Here is a 21,224-nt window from a genome sequence, read left to right as displayed (position 1 = left end):
AAAATATTGCATGGGTGTTTTGTGACCAGATCACCAACGTTCAGATTCCTTTATTTATTTATTTTTTTTATTTATTTATTTATATTTTTTGTGCTTTATCTTAGTTTTAAAAAGTTGGAAATACGTTATTATATTGGTACTCTACTAAGAATGTCTGTTGGGATAAATAGCTCTCCACTGATTCTATACATATAATTCAGTTCTGATATTGTCATTATTTTGACCTCGTGGATTATTTTATTCCTATTTTAGATAATTGAAAACAAACAATTCGTTCGTTTATCTTAGTTTTTATTTTGAAACAAACCTGATGTTAACTTTTACATAATATGACCGTTTGTTTGTAGCACAGAAGTTGACGTGTGTCCATTTACACGCTGCCCGTCTGTACGGATAGTTCTCCTTCCATAGCAAACCTTTTATTGATGTTTCCTGTTTTCTTTATGGAATCGTATTCTGGTCTAAAATTACCAAAATATAAACGAATGTATTTATAAAAGAACAGAAATAATGTATAAATAATGAAATCATTTACCGTCTCAAATTGCTTCTTTATAATAACAAACTGGAATATTTGCTACAATGGTTTTGATACCAGTCCATATTAAATTAATGTTACATGAATGGTCTCAACACGTAAACGTTTGAACACACAGCAGGTTGCTTTACTTACGTTCCAAATAGTTTTCCCTCTTCAATTGTGTCCGGTAAGTCTTTGTTAAGCGTTTCTGGAAGGAAGAGGGCTAGTAACCCGGCGGCAATGGACGCTGAACCGAATACAATCAATGGAACTGCCTTCCCGGTAGTCCCTCCAATGTCAGCAGCCTGTCGTAAATGATTTATATTGAAATTTATGTATGATAACCTTTGTTTACCATGCTAATTAATTCACAGTTTACACAATAGACAATATAAGTTATTTTTAATGTGCATTAGATCACCACGAGGTAGGGGCGATCAAAGTATGTCCAGGACCTATTGACTGGTACAACCCGAGAGAAAACGAGATAGTGACATTGCATCAGAAGGTTGTTGGGCACTTAAATATCCTGGTGTTTATCACCTCATGAATGACATGAGTACACGAAGGTATATATTTAAATAAACATTGTGGTATATATACTTCAGTGATCAGATGTCTTATATACGTAATACAATGACATTGAGACGCCTGAAGCATAGGGCATGTCCTTGACCTTTCAACTGTGACACAGGTATATGACACACCAAATTACACAAAACACGCAACATTGTTATGGAAGGGAAAACAATGTTACTGAAATGGTGTCGCTTTAACAAAGTAAGTTTAAATCTGATTTGGATAGCATAATTTAACAATAAACAAGTCTTCAATGAAGATTCACACAATGTTTAGATTAAAGTCTAGCTGTCTTTTTGTTTTTTATTGTTTGCTTGTTTTGTTTTTTTTTTTTTTTTTTTTTTCAAATAACGCTCCTTCAAAGCATTTTGTTGAACACTGTTTAACGGCACGTTTGAGAACTATGTGTTCTATCTCTGGAAGAGCGACAGGGATAAATTGTGACCCTAGAAATCCTTGTATGAAGACACTGACGTCATTGTTATAAAATACCAAGACGAACGGCTGTATCACAAATTAATAAATGAAGTGGTTGTTAATGGGCGGTCGTGTGACACAGCGGTAATACATTTGCCTTTTAACTAAGTATCGGGGTTCGACTCCCCGATCGGACGTGAACATGTACAGGGTCTGGTGGTTCATTTTGTCATGATCCTCACCTTTTTGTCAGGGAACTCTCATGTTTAAAGTTATCATATGAACTGTGAGATGAAAAAATAAGACTGTTTCATCCCAGCTTAATTCATTGATACTCACCGATGAAATAACATACGGAGCTATCATAGATCCAAACCGGGCAAAGCAGGAGCACGCTCCCATACCGGCATTTCTAACCACAGTGGGGTATAGTTCAGACGTAAATATGAAGACACTGCCGAAGGCACAACCTGCTCCAAGCTTTCCTATTAACACCAGAGCGACAGTCAAACCGTGAAGAGCTGGAACAACAAATTGATTGTCTTTGAGAATTATATAAATTTCAACACTTAAAAGTAAGAAGCATGCAAAATGTAAACGTAAAATGAAATAAAGGTAAGATACCAGGTGATCATGTTATATATCTTATCAGTTTACCTTATCGCTTCAATCTATCTGGTATGTAGTTTTTGTACAATTGTTTAACATAACTGCGCAAACAACACGTGGTTATCCCAGTCGAATCTAGGTATTAAATTAAATTTCGTACAACCATGACTTGTAAATATTTGTCAGAAACCCTTTTATATATTTGATGAATATATCAATATTTGCTGGGTATGTGTTTCCGAGTTTTCATCTTTCGGTTCATCAAAGTTATGATAAGAAAGAATGAAATGATATTTGGTCGAGATCAGAGAAAAACTTTGATTAAACGGTATGATCGAAGTATTACAGTTCGAGATTTTCCATTTAAAGATTTAGACGTGGATACAAGAAACCTTATATGAACATCTGCATGATATACCATCGAAGGGATTGTCCGGATATTGTTCGCGAATGATGATGCACTTTCTGCATACAACCATGCTTGAATAAACATTTAACTTACATTCGCCTCCATAGGTTGTAGTAAACAATGTTGACAGACACGAAACGCCACCCACGATCATAGAGGTACAGTGCATTTTTTTTCTGCCGATTCTATTCAGTAACAGTAGCAATAGTAGAGAGGACGGGAAATCCATCAACCCAAGTAACATGAAGTTCAGGTAAAAATCGCCACCGATATTTCCTGTGTTCATTGACAACCCGTAAAACGTCATGGCTATCACGCACCTGTAACAATAATACGGAACTCATGATCTATGATACCCGATCGCCTTCGACAGAAATACCTGCAGCTTATACCGCTGCGCCATATCCACGTCCTAAAATGAACGTTTCAATGGCACAATGATGGTCGGCCCGATACCCAGACATGATCATAGCGACCAGTCGTATACTATATGATATGAATAACTGGATCGCAATGTATATAAATACATGGATGTTAATTTTACACATATTATAAATGTTCATCACAGTTAAACTACGACAGGAAATTCAAATATTTACCTTCGAATCAACAACACATAGTACATATGTTACATATTAACATACAAACTAATTGACCTAACGGAGAATCTGTCGGACAGTTTTTGTTCCCAAACACAATTAATTCATCAAGAAAGTAATGAACTGACATTAAGGAATGAAGTAATTAAAATCAATTATAAGGTGAAAGGATTATGGAATTAGGTTCTTAACATGAGGAAACAGACATACAGGAAGCAGATAAACAATGCTAACCAAGCGGAACAGTGTGGTGAATGGTTAAACGCAGAGAAAACGATCTTTCCTCAGAAAATCAGGATACAATATATTCAGAGCAAACCAGAGGATCAAACAAAGTTACTGTTAAGCATTGCCATTGAAAGAATTAAAGGTGAATCGAACTATTAATAATGCGATCGTCAAACTCCCAACAGAAAGTTATAGACTTTGATGTACAGATACAAACAGAACTAAAGAAGAGATCATCAGGCAAGACACAGGGAATGCTAAGCAAAATGTGGCAAACATAAACCGAAAAGAGGAGCAAAAGTCAAAAAACAGATAACGGTACAAAGAAGCATGGTTTATCGATGATGAACGGAAACACACAGAAGAATTAACGAAACCAAAGCGAACAATAATGTGGTCAAATAGCAGAGGAAACAGTGACACATTTCCGAAACCAACCAACTTTGTGGAAGCAGTAAAACAACAGCCGTCCCCCACTAGGAATCTCAGATTATCGGTCGACCAACTTTATAGAAAGAACCACACGACAAGCATATCCAGAAAGAATTCCCAGACGGTTCCTTACAAAGGGTTTCGCACACAAACTGGATCAGCCAAGATCAACAACTGGGGATACTACAAAAACAAACCAGCTCCATACCATAAGAGACGATTTGAACAGGCACAGTTAATATACCAACGTAATACGCGTCAGAATTATTACCAAAAGAATGACACCACATACAAATGTATATAGACAAAGTAACTCGGAGGCATTTTAAGGTGGAGGCAAACAATCACAAGGAGGGAAATTTCACCTCCGTTGGTAAATACTAAAGTACCATAATGTTATTAAACACTTCGGAAAGGAAAATCATTGGCCCAAAAGTGATAAACTTTACAAGATGACACCCTTGAAGATCATGTGTGAAATAAGTCATCATTTATTCCCTAAAAAGGACGCAACAACAGGTTAGATGCAGTTTGCGACACCATATAACTTGGAAAAGAGAATTTACACCATAGTCAGCGAAGAAGAGGTAGGAATGTTCGTCTGCAGGAGCTGTATAAGTATATACTTGGAACAATAAAACTATCAACGGGAAATCAACCAAAACGGAATCAAAACAACTCTTAAGAGTTGACTGAAACAAACTTGCTTCAAGTCAAAAGGCAAAGCTATCAAAGCAAAACAATACCACAACGTATAACCTGCGACACGTGAATATATACACGTATCCAACAGTCAAAAACCTTGAGGGAATATTGAGTAACGACCGAAAAATGAAAAGAGTACTGGAGAAGTAAGAAATTATCAACAGCAAAAGGCACTATGCCAATGAAAATTGAAAACAGAACAGACATTTGAAGTTAGAAATGTAATTCATAATCTACAGTAGAAGGCAAATCATACGATTTCAAAGGGAAAACATTTACAATCAATTCTTGTATGATCTTCTATGACATGTAATACACACAATGTACTTGATGTAATTACGTGTCCAGGTTGTAAGGAGTACTATATAGGAGAAACTGGAGACCTATTAAGAGGCAGGGTCCGAGTGCACAAGCAGCATATATATTATCCCGATTGCAGAAAAATCAAATTAAGTGAATAACTTGATATATATGGAGAAAAGAACTTTAAGATATTCCCTTTTTACTTTATTAATATTTTACAAAAAAATACTTTAGGACTCGCACAACTAAATATTGTATTGTATGTTCATACTGAATCCCCTCAATCGTTCATTTGAACGTCAAGTGATGTATAATTGATATCAATTCAAATTTTGAAGTTTCGCTACCTGCTACATAATGTTGTCTTTGGACCTCACTGTTTATACTGGTATATAGGGAGTACCTATTAATAATGTATGTTAGCTACACAATAAAATAGCTACAACCCACAGCTGATTCAACTGAAGAAGTAGCTGATTGGCGGATTGAATTGTTTGAGTCCTTTATAACATTAAAGCCAGAACAAAAGGGCCAATAAAAATATATAAATACCAGTTCAGGAACAATATCAGTGTTCTGCCAAACAATACTCTGGAGGTAAAAATGTGCCTTATGTCTCCCTTTTGTTTCTCGTCCTCTTTGTAATTCAGGATTGGTTCTAAATATTGGCTCTTTTTGTTGACCTCTGCTATTCGTTTTATCACTTTCTCTGCTTTCTTAGTCTGACCATGGTTAAGAAGCCATCGGGGAGATTCTTGAATGATCCTAGGAAAACAAGTGATTATCAGATGTTTCATTGCGTATCATTTTAGCAATAAATCTAAACTATAAACAATATAATTGATATACAAGATATTGAAAAAGACTAAATATCGATATATTTTCGTTAAATATGCAACATATTTCTATGATAATAAATGTGATAATAATAAGGATGTCGTGGAATATTACGTCAGAAAACGATAACATGCTACACAGCAAATATGTCCAGATTAGGTTAGATAGGTTTAATTAATTAGTAAGACAGGTTTATTCCTTGATCCCGTAATGGCAACATTTTTACCCAGCAATTTGGAATTATTTATTTCAAAAAAGCATTTTTGAAAACGTCTGACAATCTGAATTACGGAGATATTGAGGAATGGTCTAGTTAATCTCTCACTAATCTCACTTCGTCGAATCTGGCAACAGACTAATCTTATATCTGACCATATAGACCATATTGAAACATAATTACAAAGGGAATAAATATATTGCGCAAGTAAGTAAATAGAATACAGGTTTGTGTCACTTTGGTTATAGAGAAGGTACTACATCAGACTTACCAGAAAAAGGAGAGATAGAATACTGTTGAACTTCCAACAATCAGTTCAATATACTGCCAATTACGTAATAAATAGCTTAGACCGGCCAGGATCACCTCTCCGCCAGCAAAGAAGAATCCGTTTATCATGCTCGCCTGAACTCGTTTGCTAGTCCCAACAATCTCCAAAGCTTTAGGAAAACAAGACTTACATGTTAACAAAAACGGTGAACCAATAAGAGATCAATGCATAAGTGCATGTCAGAAGAAATCTGATGAAAACTGCCTTTTCTGCAATTTATATCCCAAGAGGAAATACCTTAAACAAATGAATGGATTTCTGTTAATTTTATATCAATAGCAGTTGTATTTTATTATTTTTTGAATTTACATGGAAGGCGAGAGGGAGACTATCCACAAAAAAACAACAATTTAAATAATTTCATGATCTTGAATTTTTATTCATTTTAAGCTATATGAAACATATTGAAATATTACCATTACGTTTATAAATACTGTCTGTTTTCAGGTTTACAAATCAAAACAAATAAAATGTTTGTGCAACGTGTTGTGTTGAAGAAAAAGTACAAAACAAATTATTTTGATAAGTAAATCATAAGATAGAGTGGCACAATCTTGTGATTATCATAAATATGCTTAAGCAGGCAAAATTTCAGTGTTTTTCGTGGTTATTACATAATTAACATATACATGTGTGTGCTTACTTAACACAAACGTGGTGAGAACAATCCCGTTAGTGGTAGCCCCGATCATGAACCGAAGAGTTATGTAGACTGGCAAGTTAGGGGCCCAAGCCAGACCAACGGAGGACAGCAACTGTAGAACTATAGCACAGCACATTGAAAACTTCCTCCCATATCTGTAGGCAAAGATACATATATAACACAACATCAAATGATAAACTCAAAGTGGAATTTACATGTACATTCGTATGGAGAATCAATATATCCCGATTTTTTTTTTTTTTTTTTTTTATTTCTGTTTTTATCGTTAATGTATGGTGTAAGAATAGGAATTCAGCCAACATACCGTCATATTGTCAATATTTCACTCAATAAGTTGCAAAGTGATAAAGAAGTTATTGCTGCAAAAAAAAACCAGTACTATTATTATGATATTTAAGTAATGCTGGGAGAAGAGAGGCAATCCTAGCATGACCAGAAATGGTATCGTTCTGTAGGCACAAGAACCCTCCTGTTTATTATTTCAGGCGTTGAGATCACATGATTTGTGTCTAGTTTTACCTGTTAATGGTTCCCCTGTCCCCATACGATGTCAATTCTTTGTCAACCATTAAGGTATGATAGATAGCAGTTGCAGGTAACATATTATCTTAATATACCAACGAAGAATATAGAATCTGATAACAATGCAGAAAACCTGTTCGATTTATGCCCGCTGGATCTAAGGTTAATCATTTGACCATTTATTCCATTATGTCATTAACATAATCTTACCTATCCGCGAGCAATCCGAAAGTGAAGGATCCGACGAGAACTCCAACAAAGAACATCATCTTAGTCAACGATAACAAATCACCATTACTGCAAACAAGGTCGTGCTGGAGAAGATAAACAACGCTAAATGTCTTTCATATAGTTATAAACCTCCAGTTTAAATTTTCTTAAAATCTAATATACATCACATCATTATAATTACTAAAACTTATCAAACATAGGCAAACTTGATACGATTTAAATAAGCTGGTGCGAAATGACTTAAACAGGAACTGACCAAAATACACGGAGTCAATATGAACCGTATTAGCTCTGATATAATGGTAATATCGAAAGATATCAAAATTGAAGGAAATGGAAGCCACTACGCAACTATGCGATTATTTAGGCATGGACAAAGGTTCTTGAATATTCCAGGAGAAACTCATGGTTACATTGCTGATTATGGTCGACTGTTTATTTTGTATTTGGTTGAACACGACATTTATGTATAAGAAATAGTAAACAACAGAACAATGTTTGTACATGTGTACTTTATTCAAAATATTAAAACAAAATAAAGAATGCTACATATCTAATTGTAACTAGTTGTTACAAATACTGTTTGCTCGGAAAACGTTAAATTTTTATGAAGTTCTGTCACGATAATGATATTATTTTATTCCTACCTCTGATACAAATGTTTCCGTGAACGTCGACTGACTATATACCCAACTATCACATTCCACTGTCGACCTATTGCCAGGAAAAGTACTGTTGTGACTGTATGTACTGTTATTATTATAGATATGACACTGATCATAGTCTTTTGTACTGTCAGATGATCTCGGTATATAGTTGTCCACGAGTGTCTGGTGTTCTGGGCTCTGTATCAGGTAGGTATCACCGGTGTAGCCAGGTATATTACATCTGAAGTCAGCAGAGATGTGTATAAATGAAACATCATATATTTCAGAATTGCGGTCTACATTTTTTGTAAATATTATTTCCTATCAACGTGTATTCAAGTCATGATAATGCGTGCGTGCGTGCGTGCTGCGTTCTTGTGTGTGTCTGTATTTATGTCAGTGATAAAGTCAACACGATGTAAAGCCCGTGTAATATATTGGATGTGTCACTAGTGTAAAATAACCAGCTGAGTTTTCATTTGAAGCGCAAATCATAAACAGACCATGATGTTATAATATAACAAATAAAAAATTGCGCAATAAAACATTTTTCGAAGTTTTGTAATAAAGAGATTCTGAAATTTCTGTTTCGTGAAAAACAATATCAAATTGAAACTCATTAAGGTGCTATATATTTATAGATACAAATTAAAGAAAGAATGCAAAAACATTCAGACATATATAGTACATACCTGTATTTTGGTACTCCGAGCAATATAACAGACATCACCATGAAAATAGCGGCATTGATATGAGGAAGGCACATCAGAATAACTTGGATTATTTGGTATTTTCCAAAACTGCCGATTTTCTCAATGATTTCATCAAAATTCATCTTTTTGTCCATATTGTGCAAAAATATCTAGTAAGTCCTCCCCCGTCTTCTTTTGTCAAGGTATTTATATCTATATGAAGCCTCTGCCAGACAGATCAAGTGGGACTTCACGAGACTGTTTACGTATACCACCATCTCTATGTGGAGTACCACCTGCGTATACAGTGACCGATGATAACAGCATGACTGCACGTAATATGTAAATCAGTAAGCCAATTAATCTATTGATTCTATATTGTTCTAAATTGTAACATAAGCAAAAACAAATACTGAATAAATGAACATTCTGTTTTTCAAGTTTGAGTCGAAACTGTATTTCTGAATTTGTTCAAGTTTTAGTGCGCATCAGGTGTACGCTTATTTAAATGTACGCTGTTTACACTATGATGTTTTCGTCTATGTTATGTTAACACTATGATGTTTTCGTCCACGCTTTGTCTACACTATGATGTTTTAGTCAACGCTATATTTACACCGTGATGTTTTAGTCTACGCTGTGATTACATTATGACGCTTATGTTTACGCTGTGTTTACACTATGATGTTTTAATCTACACTATGTTTACATTATGATGTTTAAGTCTACACTATGTTAACACTATGCTGTTTTAGTCTACGCTGTTTACACTATGATGTTTTAGTCTACGCTATATTTACACTATGATGTTTAAGTCTAAACTATGTTTACGCTATGATGTTAAGCCTACGCTGTGTTAATACTCTGATGTTTTAGATGTTTAAGTCTACGCTATATTTACACTATGGTGTTTTAGTCTACACTGTGTTTACACTATTGTGTTTTAGTATACGCTGTGTTTACGCTATGATGTTAGTCTACGCTGTGTTTACACTATTATATTTTAGTCTACGTTTTGTTCAAACCTGATTTTAAAAAGGTTAACGCATGTTAAGTCCATGTCCTAACAAACGTGCTTTATTTGGCGCAATGTATACACACGTATCATAAAATTCATGCTATGCATATTTATTTTAAAAGATTCGCTATATATAAACGATTTATTTTGCCCTAGCAAAAGGCTTATCTTATTCTTTTGTCAGGACACATTTTGATATCCTTCTTTATCCCAGCTGGGATGTATCTTACTCCTCTGTCAAGACAGATTTTGATATACTATTTTGTTTAAGCTTGGGCATATCTTACATCAGTGTAAGGACAGATTTTGATATCTTATTTTGTCTAAGCTGGGGCATATCTTACTTCTCTGTAAGGACAGATTTTGATATTTTATTTTGTCTAAGCTGGGGCATATCTTACTTCTCTGTTAAGACACATCTTGATATTTATTATATCCAAACTGGGGCATATCTTCTCTGTAAGGACATATTTTGATATTCATTATGTTTAAACTGAGACATATCTTACTCCTCCGTTAAGACAGATTTTGATATTTTATTTTGTCTAAGCTGAGACATATCTTACTCCTCTGTCAGCAAAGATTTTGATATTTTATTTTGTCTAAGCTGAGATTCCCTTACTCCTCTCATTACCACTTTCTTTACAATATTGTTAATGTCAGAAAAAAGATTATTACTCACAAAACTGACCAACACAAAACATCCTTGTTGACCCTGTACGTGATGTTACTGTTTACTTGATATATTAAGTACAGGACGAACATAAATACCCAGCTAATATGTACCAATATGTATATACACAAAATGTAAAATGTGCTTGCTTTAAGGCGATATTGCGCAAAAAATACCTACACAACTCTTATGCTCTTGGTCAGACTGGGACAACCGCGAAATATTAGCCCCTTAAAATTGAACAACTGTATAATAACTATTTAAACGACGTTATTCAAAGGCAATACATAGCCAACAAAGAGTAATTATGATTGTTTGAAAACAATAAAACGTTGTGTATACTTTACAAAAATTACATACTTTACACTATTACGACCCTACAAAAGTTTTGTTTTTTAACTTTCAAACTTAAAAGAAATTAGATACAAATTACTTCAGTTTACTCACAATGGAATTTTCGTTCTCATACGTAATCACTTTTACTTCGTGTATTTTCTATGCTTTTGTAGCCATTGTTTTTATCGTTGTAACGATCAGTGAATACAATGTCGGCACTGTGGCCTCTTTAAGGTATTTAGATTCTGTTAACGTCAGTATCTAGCCTCTTGATGTGAGGTCATTTATGTCATATCTGTTCATTGTGTGTTAAAGACTTAACGACAATAAAATGTGCACTCTTTGACCTGGTTCTCTTTCAAAACATGCCATGACATTCTCTAGGTGTATCGCCAGGTGTTATTAGATTAAAGTAGGATAGACATGTACCAGAACAATTGAATATGTAATATATATTGTATCATCATCTAGACCTTGAAATATAGAATCACATATGAAATGATCTTACATGAAGGGTTAAAATATAGTTAAGTAAAGGTAAAGTATCTTGGGCTCACTTAGATATACACCTTAATCCCTCATCAAAAAGTTATTTGCCCATCAGTTCTTGTACGTATGCTTTTCTTATTTTGAAAATATTAGGTGTAGCCTTTAACTTTGATCAATGACCACTGAAATACAACCATAGAACACGGTGGTGTGATGATATGAATAAATATTAATTTAATCAGTCCATTGGTCGATATACAGAAGGACGTACGCACGATCGCGTAGATGTTCTTGTTTACGTTTTTGATTTTATGTCAAACAAAATTAGTCAATTTATTTAAATTTATTTTCACGTCTCGCACTCCTTTCTTGTAATGAAAAAATCATCATAGTTTAATGAGTTCTGATTTATTGTTGTAAATATAAGGTATTTCATGAGTTGCTTTAATTTCCATAATGGCTTTCTTCAAGTGTTTGGCACAAAACAATGATACATGAACTTAAATAGAGCAAAAGTCGCTATTGTCTTATCTTATTCATCTCGTTAGAGTCTCTGCTAAAACCACGGGTCAAATGAGTTTTTATAACGCATGAATATATATAGTCAAGAACAATAGTAAGGCTGCATGAATGTTGATTTCCATATACTGTCAATGTACTGAATTTGCAGATTTTAAAAGAATGGCGTAATGATGAATTGGCCCATGAACTCTAAATGCTATACACACTATATACATGTATTAGAATAAATAAACTGTAATTACTGCTATCATATTTAAAAGTTATTATTATAACGTCGCAGAGTCGTGAAAATAAGCTTACCGCTAAAATTTTAAGTGTAAAGTAAAACCATTATTTTGAGTTGCAGTGTCATAATGATAAAAAATACTACGCGTCTAGGACATTTTCAATCAATTATCAATAACATGAATGAATTTATTATCTTTATTTTGGTAGGTGCATGACATGAAAATGTGACAAATTAAATCCTTATTCAAATTGTTCTTCAGGTTGCTCTGTCACCACCAGTGAAGGTGTCATATACCAAAACCCATTCACTAAACCTCGGCTATGGTTTCCTCTTTCAGTCGGATTTATTTGGTTTAAAATCTTCATCTTTCATCAGTTGTTTTCCGTTTAACCCTGTAGATATACTGTTGATAGTGTCCGTGGATATCACTAAATTTGCTGTCGAAGCTCCTTTTGGTTTTCTAAAAATAAATTATGTAATATTATCCAAGCAGCATACTTCATTACATAAAGCATATGATCATCACCATCAATTTTTTTCTTACTGAAGATCGCAATTTCATCTAAAGTTGGTGCATCTTTACTTAGATAATGAGTTACCTTGGATATTGGACGTGCACTTTTGTTTAGATAAAATGCAACATTGAATTAATGCCATTAAAGCAATCAGGACATTATGTAACTAAATGTCTACAGGATTGAACGGTTTTTTCGGTAACATATAAAGGAACGGTAGCATCTAATGATAGCCAAATACAGCTAAATTATTTCGTATATGGTTGCATTCTACATCATTACCCTACCTTCCAAATTCCTCTCCATCTTGGATTGTTTCAGGTAGTTTTCGGCCATGCGTCTCAGGCAGGAAAAGTGTTAAAATACCAGCCAGAACAGAACAGCCGCCAAATATTACCAGCGGCAAGGCCTGGCCGAATCGTCCTCCTACCAGGTCACCCTGTAGGGAATATTACGGATGATTAAGTGTGGATCTTGGTATAATACACATACAAGCATAAACTAACTTTATAATTGCATAATACCCGCAACATAAATGCATATTTTACCTTGTGTAAGCCTGAGGCATGCTCAGAGACTGAGGTCGTTTGTTGCAATTGGTTGACTCGCAAAGACAAATATGATTATATTGTTGTTAAAGGTTATTTATTTCGAGTCCACAATTTCTCATTTTTCATGAATAAAATCAAGTTTGATGTTATGGAAAAACACAATGTATTTACTAAATGATATGTTTAGCAACAAAGATGGGGTAAAAGTATGGCACAATAACATATGCTTACTTACAACAAAGGGATACGGTATCAGTGACCAATGTAAGTCTGGTTCAAGGCCAAAATATAAAGAGCGGGCGGGGGGGGGGGGGGGGGGGGGAGGAAAAAGAAGAAGGGGGATGGGGGATACAAGAAAAGCAAGTCCACAGAAAGTATTAGACCAGAATCCCAGTTGGGTAGCGAGCATCACGGATTGGTCCATTGACTACAAGCTCGATATGATTCGTCAAGCGGGGCTCTAACAATGAAGACCATGCTGATCCCATTCACTAACTCCGCCGTAGGCGGTCCCAAGACCGCGTTGAGTAAGGAGGAGGGGAGCACCAACTGACAACACCTAACAGTCACCCCGAACTAATGTTCTAACCTAGAGTCGCGGGTAGAGGTTGTAACCTAAATCGAGACTTTAAACCTGCAACGTCAACATCATCATCCCATTCACTTATCACGCGTACTAATACCTTAAGAAATACGATATGCATGTCCAGTAATACGTGATAGTAATAATCAGCTCAAATCTGGTCAGTTACTTGGAGAAGCTCACTTACTGAAATGTTAATGACCTCTTTGTTTTTAATAGCTTTCGCCAACCTCACATTTAGTAACCATATGTAATCACGCAATTGTTTGCATACAATATTATTCAATTTTAAAACCATAAGAAGGAAAACCAAAAATAAAAGCAAACACATACATTGTTTCTTAATTGAGCATTTTGACGTTGTGTAAAAGATGCACAATATGGTACATATGTAGTTTAATTTGAGATCACTTCACCTACCGACTTGGCTACATACGGCGCCACCATTCCTCCTACACGAGCTACACAGGAGCTCATACCCATGCCTCCGTTCCTCACCACTGTTGGGTAAAGTTCCAAAGAGTATATATATATCACTCCAAATGCTGCTGCAGATCCAAATTTTCCAATAATTGCCAGAGTCAGCGTTACAGGTTGAAGACCTTCGTGGTATAAACAAAATTTGGTTTTATTAGTCCTTCATATCAAATACTAGTAATAAAGACAAAAAAATATACAAATATCAATCAAATCTGACAGTGTCATTTGTTTAAACTTTAAAAAAAAAATGCAACTTCAATTGGCCTGGTCATGTCGTCTGTCGAAAAGTTTTAATTAATTTGCACAACGACTTCTCTCGATTCGTTATTTGTACTTGGACGATATAATAAAAACTCTACTTTGTATCAGTGAAATCAGTGTTAACAAGAATATTAATATCGTTTTTGTTTGTTTTTTGTTTTTTGTTTTTTTTTTAATCAAGGATATTGAATGTGAACATAAATTTGTTGGAAAGGTTGGACTTACTGTCCCCTCCGTATACGACAGTAAAAATGGTACAGAGGCATGCAATCCCGCCGATCATCATACACGTACAGTGCATCTTCTTTCTGCCGATACGGTTAAGTAAAACCATCGTCATGGCTTTAGCAGGAAATTCAACAACGGCCAGGATAAAGAAATTTAGGTAGAAGTTGCCGCCTAAGTTTCCGGTATGCATTGTAACCCCGTAGTACACCATACTGATTACGATCCTAGAATGCATAAATCAAATGGTCATTCTTGTTTATAAGTGTTTCACAATTGAAATGTTCACGTATTTTATATATCATATACATATTGATTGACTTTTTGATTAGTGTTAATTATCAAATATTGTCTTTGTGTTTGTATGTATGATAATTACGAAACTTTAGAAAACGTACCATTTTACCAAACTTTTTATGTCAATGGACCTTCATATATCACAATCAGTATTGAATTGTATTCGTGACGAAGGTATGACGTCATGTTAATTGCAGTGTAGTCACTGAATCGTCACGAATAAAATTCAATATTTGTATCATTTCTGCTTGATGTATATGCTGGAGTTTGAATATCATGGTAATCACAAAAATCAGCAGTTCAATCTCGATATGTTTTCAAACTTGTCTTACAGTGTTTAGGGAAAGAAAAAAACCTTACAATCAGATGTTCATTAGTAAAGAAAGAATAATGTAACAAATTCAGCACGGTTTTTTTTAAACAGAATCAAAACATCACATAAAACATTAATTTTGATAATTCTTATATAGACATCGATAAACTGGTGCTAGGAAATTCTGCTTCTTGCTCTTTTTTACATATAGAAATCTAATCATTTTTTTTTTAAATCAGAATTTTTTTATTAAATAAGATATAAAACAACAACGATTTTTCAACACTTACCAATTATAAAATAAAATCATGGTCCTAAAAAACAGAACTTTAGACTTGAAGAGCTCCCAGATGTTGCCCTGTTTCGGTGTCTCTAATGTTGAAAGGTCTACAAGTTTGTCTCCCTTCATATCTACATTATTCGCCTTGGCTGCCTTTAGTATTATCGTGTTGGCCTCGTCGTAACGGCTCTGACTAACCAGCCATCTTGGGGACTCTGTTATCAGCCTATAACAAAATATGTTCACATGAAAGTATAGGATGAGAAGAAATCGTCATCGGTTTCATTGCTATCTGTAACATCATGTTATGATTTGTGTTGTTATGTAATTATCGATTCGCTTTCCGAAAGATTGGATTATGATTAAAATTCCAATATAATCTATTGAATTAATCTATTGTGGTTTAAGTATAGTCTATATATTTTAATGCAATTATTCACTGAAGTAAAAAATGTAAATGTAAAGTGTTCCGAATCACATATTTTGGTGCCAAAAAAAAACAGGAGCGCGAGAACGAAGTGGTTACTTCGAACTTAAAATCGTTATTCATCTATTAAACATTTACATATATCGTAATTGGACAGGATTTTCTGGTAGTGTAATCGCCGTCTACCTCGTCGACAGCACCCGCCGTGTACCCTTCATCACGAAAATATGCATGTGAACGGTCAGGAAACACTTTAAACATGGAATAAACAATGGTTGGGCAGACCATATAAACCTACCACCAATAGAGAAGGAAGAGGGTAACTGGTGCTGTGATGGCGATTTGGACGTACTGCCAGTTCCGGGTGAAGTACTCGATTCCCGCCAGGTAAACCAGACCGACAGCGAAAAAAATATGGATAGGAATACCCGCCCATACCCGCTTACTGGGTCCAACCATCTCGAGACCTGGACCACAAACAGTGAAACAACAATATCACTACATATTCATATCAGGACATTTCAGATCAAACATCTGATGGTTACGTACACCGCAAATTGATTACTAAGATTAGACTACAGACATAGATACAGTAGATTAATGTCATGATAATAGTTATATAACATAATATCCTTTTCGATGACGACATTGGAATGGTGGAAAACTTGTCGCCAATGATTTGATATTTGTGTTTGGATTTATAAAATAGACAGGAGCATATCGTACACATACCAAGCACGCAACAAACCATGAATGCTCCGTGCACGGCAGCACCATTGATAAATTCGAGGGCGCAGAAACTGTAGAACTCTGGTGCGAATACTGTCGCTGTGGAGGAGGCCAACAAGATAATGACCGTAATGGAGAATGTTTTCTTTCTTCCGATTCTAAAACAGAAACACGTGAAACAGGATAATATCATCTGAAAACAAGAATCAAAATCAGTAAAATAGGGCAATGTACGGAAACAAATATTAAGGCCGTGTTACCCTTACAGGGAGCACATTAGCCCAGGTGTTCTGGAAAGATACGCGTCTTCATCGAAGGCAACATAAAGGTAAATCCATGAGCATTTATGCTATCGAAAGGAGAACTGGGTCTTGACAATGAAATCATCAAGCATCCAGAAAATTAGATACGTCGAGGAAAAGGAATATTACCAATTACATGTTTAAATAATCAAGTTAACACCAATAAAATGTTACATATCCAACTGACTTACACATCGGATAGAAGTCCAAATGATATATCCCCCACCAGTACTCCAAAGTAAAAGACCATCTCTGCCACTGACGTTTTGATCGACTCGCCGCATACAAGATTATGCTATAAACAAATATACAAAATGTATGTATATGAAAATTAGCATGATCGGTAAAGTTTGGTTGGATAGTGTCGTCTAAAGTAAAATAATAGTTCTTATGTTTTATTTACATGTTCTCTTTATATATGTTCTCTTTACAGTATATGACAACAATACAAAGCATTACCTTACATAAACATATGACACAATGTACTTATCATCCATTACAATGAAGACTTGGACAATTTTTAGAATTTTATAACTCGATACTTTATCAATTTAAAGTATCGGTGAACTGGATACATACACGTGATGTAAATGTTTCCAGGAATACACTTTTGTCATAAACCCACTCTGAACAAGCCTCAACAGTTCTGTTGATGGGTGAACTTTCACTTTTATTCCAAGCGTAATAGTGACACTGATCGTAGACATGTTGTTCGTCGTTGGATGGAGGTATGGTATAATTAATCCACTTCCGGTGTTCTTCACTTTGGATCTCATAAGTGTCGTTTTCCCACTCAGGTAATTTACATCTTAAAAGATTGCATAAATGAACACACACGCATTAATAGTACTTAACACATTATATAAATAAATAATATAAATAAATGCGACAAGATACAGCTGATTGTAATTTCGGAAATACTTCATTTTTTATGAAAGCTCAAGGGTAAATATTAGAAAATGAGTTTGAAAAATAACGTCGGCCAAAACAAATTAAAATATAGAGGAGAGGAGCATTAATCTCATAATTCAGTTAATACAAGATAAACCAACATGTCGCCAGATAAAATGTTCCTTTAGCAAAAGCCCGGTAAAGCATCATATGTAAATATTTGCGTCCAATTTAATGTTATGTATATCTTTCTTTTTAAACACCTTAGTATGTTATAGTATGTAAGATGGAGAAACCTAATGCGCTATAAAGGTTTATGATTTTCTGTCTTGTCCAATCTGGCACTTCTCGCAAATTTTGGTGCAAATGGCGACATCATTACATGACATCAAATCCAATTACCTTATGCATCCAACACAACAAGGGAATCAATTTGTAGTCGAATTATACAATACAGATATAGAAATGTTTCTTTTTCTTGTGTTTAAGCTATATATGTCGCAAAGAGGAGGTTATGTTCACAGCATGATATTCGGTTGCATAACATTTAATTCTCGGATTCTCCTTAATATCATTTTGAATACATTTTATATGACTCAATATCCTTGATAACATACCGTATATGGAAAAACGTACCTGTGTTCTGGAGGTTCCATGACAAAGACCAGTATCATCATATAACAGGCGGTGACTATGGCCGGCATACATAGCAGCAGGTAAAGGCGGCGCTGGAAGTAGCCGAATTCTCCTATACGGATCAGGATATCGTCAAACCTCATGGCACTGCCGGGTAAAGTTCTGTCAATAAAGACATAGAGGATACTGAATGGTTTCCCGTTTAATATAACATATATTTCACGAGGATATATGACAGAAAATAAATATTTTCACGATTGAGAAGCACGAGTGGAAAATATCGAAATATTCTGTCATACGAGTAAAATATATGTTATATTAAACAGGAAACCATTCAATTTTCTTTTTATATCATTTGGTATAACATTGAAAACATCGGGAAATTAAAAGCGTTAAAAATTGCGGGAATTACTTACATAATTTATGACATTATCGCTGCAGTGAAAATAAGTTTTATTAGTTTGACAAAAAATGCAATAAAACATGTTATTGGTCCCGCACATTAAGACCACTGGCTTATCAATATCACGTTTCTCTGTTTTATTGTATGGCTTTTGAAGAGAGATACTTGGTTTTGACTGTTATCAAATGCAATACAGAGTACTGAATGATAAACAGTATCCAGTCACTATGAAAGTATTGGCACAACATACAAAACTAAAATACAGTAGATTTCGTTTACCACTTATAATACTATCGGTCAAACATAACGGCATTGCTATAATATTTGGGGTTTTTTTTCAAAGATATCAAAATATTTTGGACACGGATTAAAATCAAGTTTCAAGACTTGTTCGCGAATCCTATTCCTATATATTTCGTCTGTATTGATATAATTCTATAGTAGGCATACCCTTATAAACAAGTATAAACAAGTATTGAGATGACACCATGACATTTATTGTACGAATTTTTCCAGTTATGATATGAATACGAAAAAGGTCAGTGTTATCATTTTGAACCGAAAACAGTATGAAACATAAGCGAGTTTAATTTTTAGGTTGTGATGTCGTTATCGCTGAGTAGTTTACAAGTCGGTACTATATTTAAAAACAAACTTATGAAAAAATATTATCATACAAAGAGTTACGCTTGTAGACATGCAGACTTCACTATGAGCACGGATAAAACAGAGGGCATCGACTGTGGATCAATCTGATAACCCCATTCAGTGGCAATGTTTACAATAAGTGATAATACAACGTGATCAAGGGAAATCAGTGAGCATTGAACTCGCTTCAATTTTCATTTGTCAATTGTTCACATATAGTATATATTTAATACAATAAGTTTTGGTTTGAATACCATGCAAACGACAAAAATGTAATTTCGGAATCAAACACAGCATCAAAAACTGTATTAGTATTTCAGAATACAAGGTACATTGTACGTTGAATACATGTCATAGTTAACATAAACTTTCAGGAGCTTGTATTTCAACAAACATATATATGGTAAAATATTGTAATAGTGTAAAGAAAACAACAAATTTTATCATAAGAAGCCTGGCTAAAGACACGTTGGATGAATTTAGATAAAGAAACCAAATTATCGTTGTCTACAATATTTGACACTCAAAACCTTACTTATAAAAGCAGCCTACAGAACAAGAGATTGAACTAGTCCCTACCAAATGGCCTTCTGGGTAATGCTGTACACAAATTTGCAAATTCTCTCACAATGACTACATAATTTTGTATATTACCTGTGCAGTGTCCCTTGCGGCTAGAAAAATATCACCTCAATAGGCCTGTTTAACCAAATGTCATATTTGATCCCCAGATAACACTTGGTAACGGAGGCAGGTCAGAGTCTTGAGACATTTGAACATCAATTACACGGCCTGTGGGTTGTCTGAGGAATGTAAACAATCATATGGTAGCATCTAGCATGATGTACAGTCCATGATATAGACCCTACTGATTACGGCCAATGTCGACTTCCGCTCACACCTGGAGTTCAAATACACTACATGTAAATATGTCCCATCGCCGATTAGATTAGACAACAAATCGGTAAATATTTGTTCTGTATCTCGTTGTCCAATACTGTTGTCTTTATACTTTCCTCTGTAGCCATATGAGGTTTTGTTACAATTAACATTTCACAAACAAAATCAGAAAAGTGCCCGTTTCGGAACGTGTATTATATAGCTAGCAGTATCAGTTGAGAAAATAACGCTGTTTATGTTATTTTTCTTGCTTTTCCCCCTTAATTATAAGATTTTCTTCAACAATACTAAGGATTTAATTCAAGGCCTAAAATAATGTCATTTAGAGTGGATGATTCGCTAAAGAAACACTAAAGATGTTAACACAATTTTCAATTAATGAAAGAAAGATGTCTATTTTTGGAGAAATGGAATACTTTTAGATGATGTATCTCCAAATGTCTGTGATCAGGTTATACAATATTTCAACCCATGGTAGGTAAACGTTTCAGTAGTTATTATAGTCGCAGCAACGAGACAAAACAACAAACAAACGAGATGGAGGGTCGTAAGAACGAGGTCAAATATTGTGCGA

At 34.6% G+C, this 21,224-nt stretch overlaps 2 protein-coding genes across 2 annotated transcripts; both read right to left on the bottom strand.

Annotated features, from left to right (window-relative positions):
- Positions 1-274: 274 nt before the first annotated feature.
- On the bottom strand, positions 275-9,677 carry LOC117327349 (organic cation transporter protein-like). The gene is made up of 10 exons (XM_033884287.1): positions 8,943-9,677; positions 8,251-8,491; positions 7,583-7,686; positions 6,830-6,984; positions 6,127-6,295; positions 5,354-5,566; positions 2,628-2,854; positions 1,856-2,037; positions 674-825; positions 275-461 (listed from the first exon to the last, which is right to left on the bottom strand). The coding sequence occupies exons 1-10, from the start codon at positions 9,095-9,097 to the stop codon at positions 371-373; spliced, it is 1,689 nt and encodes a 562-aa protein (XP_033740178.1). The 5' UTR covers positions 9,098-9,677; the 3' UTR covers positions 275-370.
- A 2,692-nt stretch (positions 9,678-12,369) lies between these two features.
- On the bottom strand, positions 12,370-20,614 carry LOC117327348 (organic cation transporter protein-like). Its single transcript, XM_033884286.1, has 11 exons — positions 20,405-20,614; positions 18,700-18,861; positions 17,752-17,980; positions 17,364-17,467; positions 16,874-17,028; positions 16,440-16,608; positions 15,725-15,940; positions 14,825-15,051; positions 14,279-14,460; positions 13,012-13,163; positions 12,370-12,669 (listed from the first exon to the last, which is right to left on the bottom strand). Exons 2-11 carry the CDS (start codon positions 18,840-18,842, stop codon positions 12,543-12,545), a joined length of 1,704 nt encoding a protein of 567 aa, XP_033740177.1. The 5' UTR covers positions 18,843-18,861; positions 20,405-20,614; the 3' UTR covers positions 12,370-12,542.
- Between the last annotated feature and the right edge of the window lie 610 nt (positions 20,615-21,224).

Source organism: Pecten maximus, chromosome 5 (assembly GCF_902652985.1).
Source record: "Pecten maximus chromosome 5, xPecMax1.1, whole genome shotgun sequence".
Lineage (NCBI taxonomy): Eukaryota > Metazoa > Mollusca > Bivalvia > Pectinida > Pectinidae > Pecten > Pecten maximus.
The sequence above is the reverse complement of the archived record's forward strand: the minus strand, read 5'-3'. Positions and strand labels throughout refer to the sequence as shown.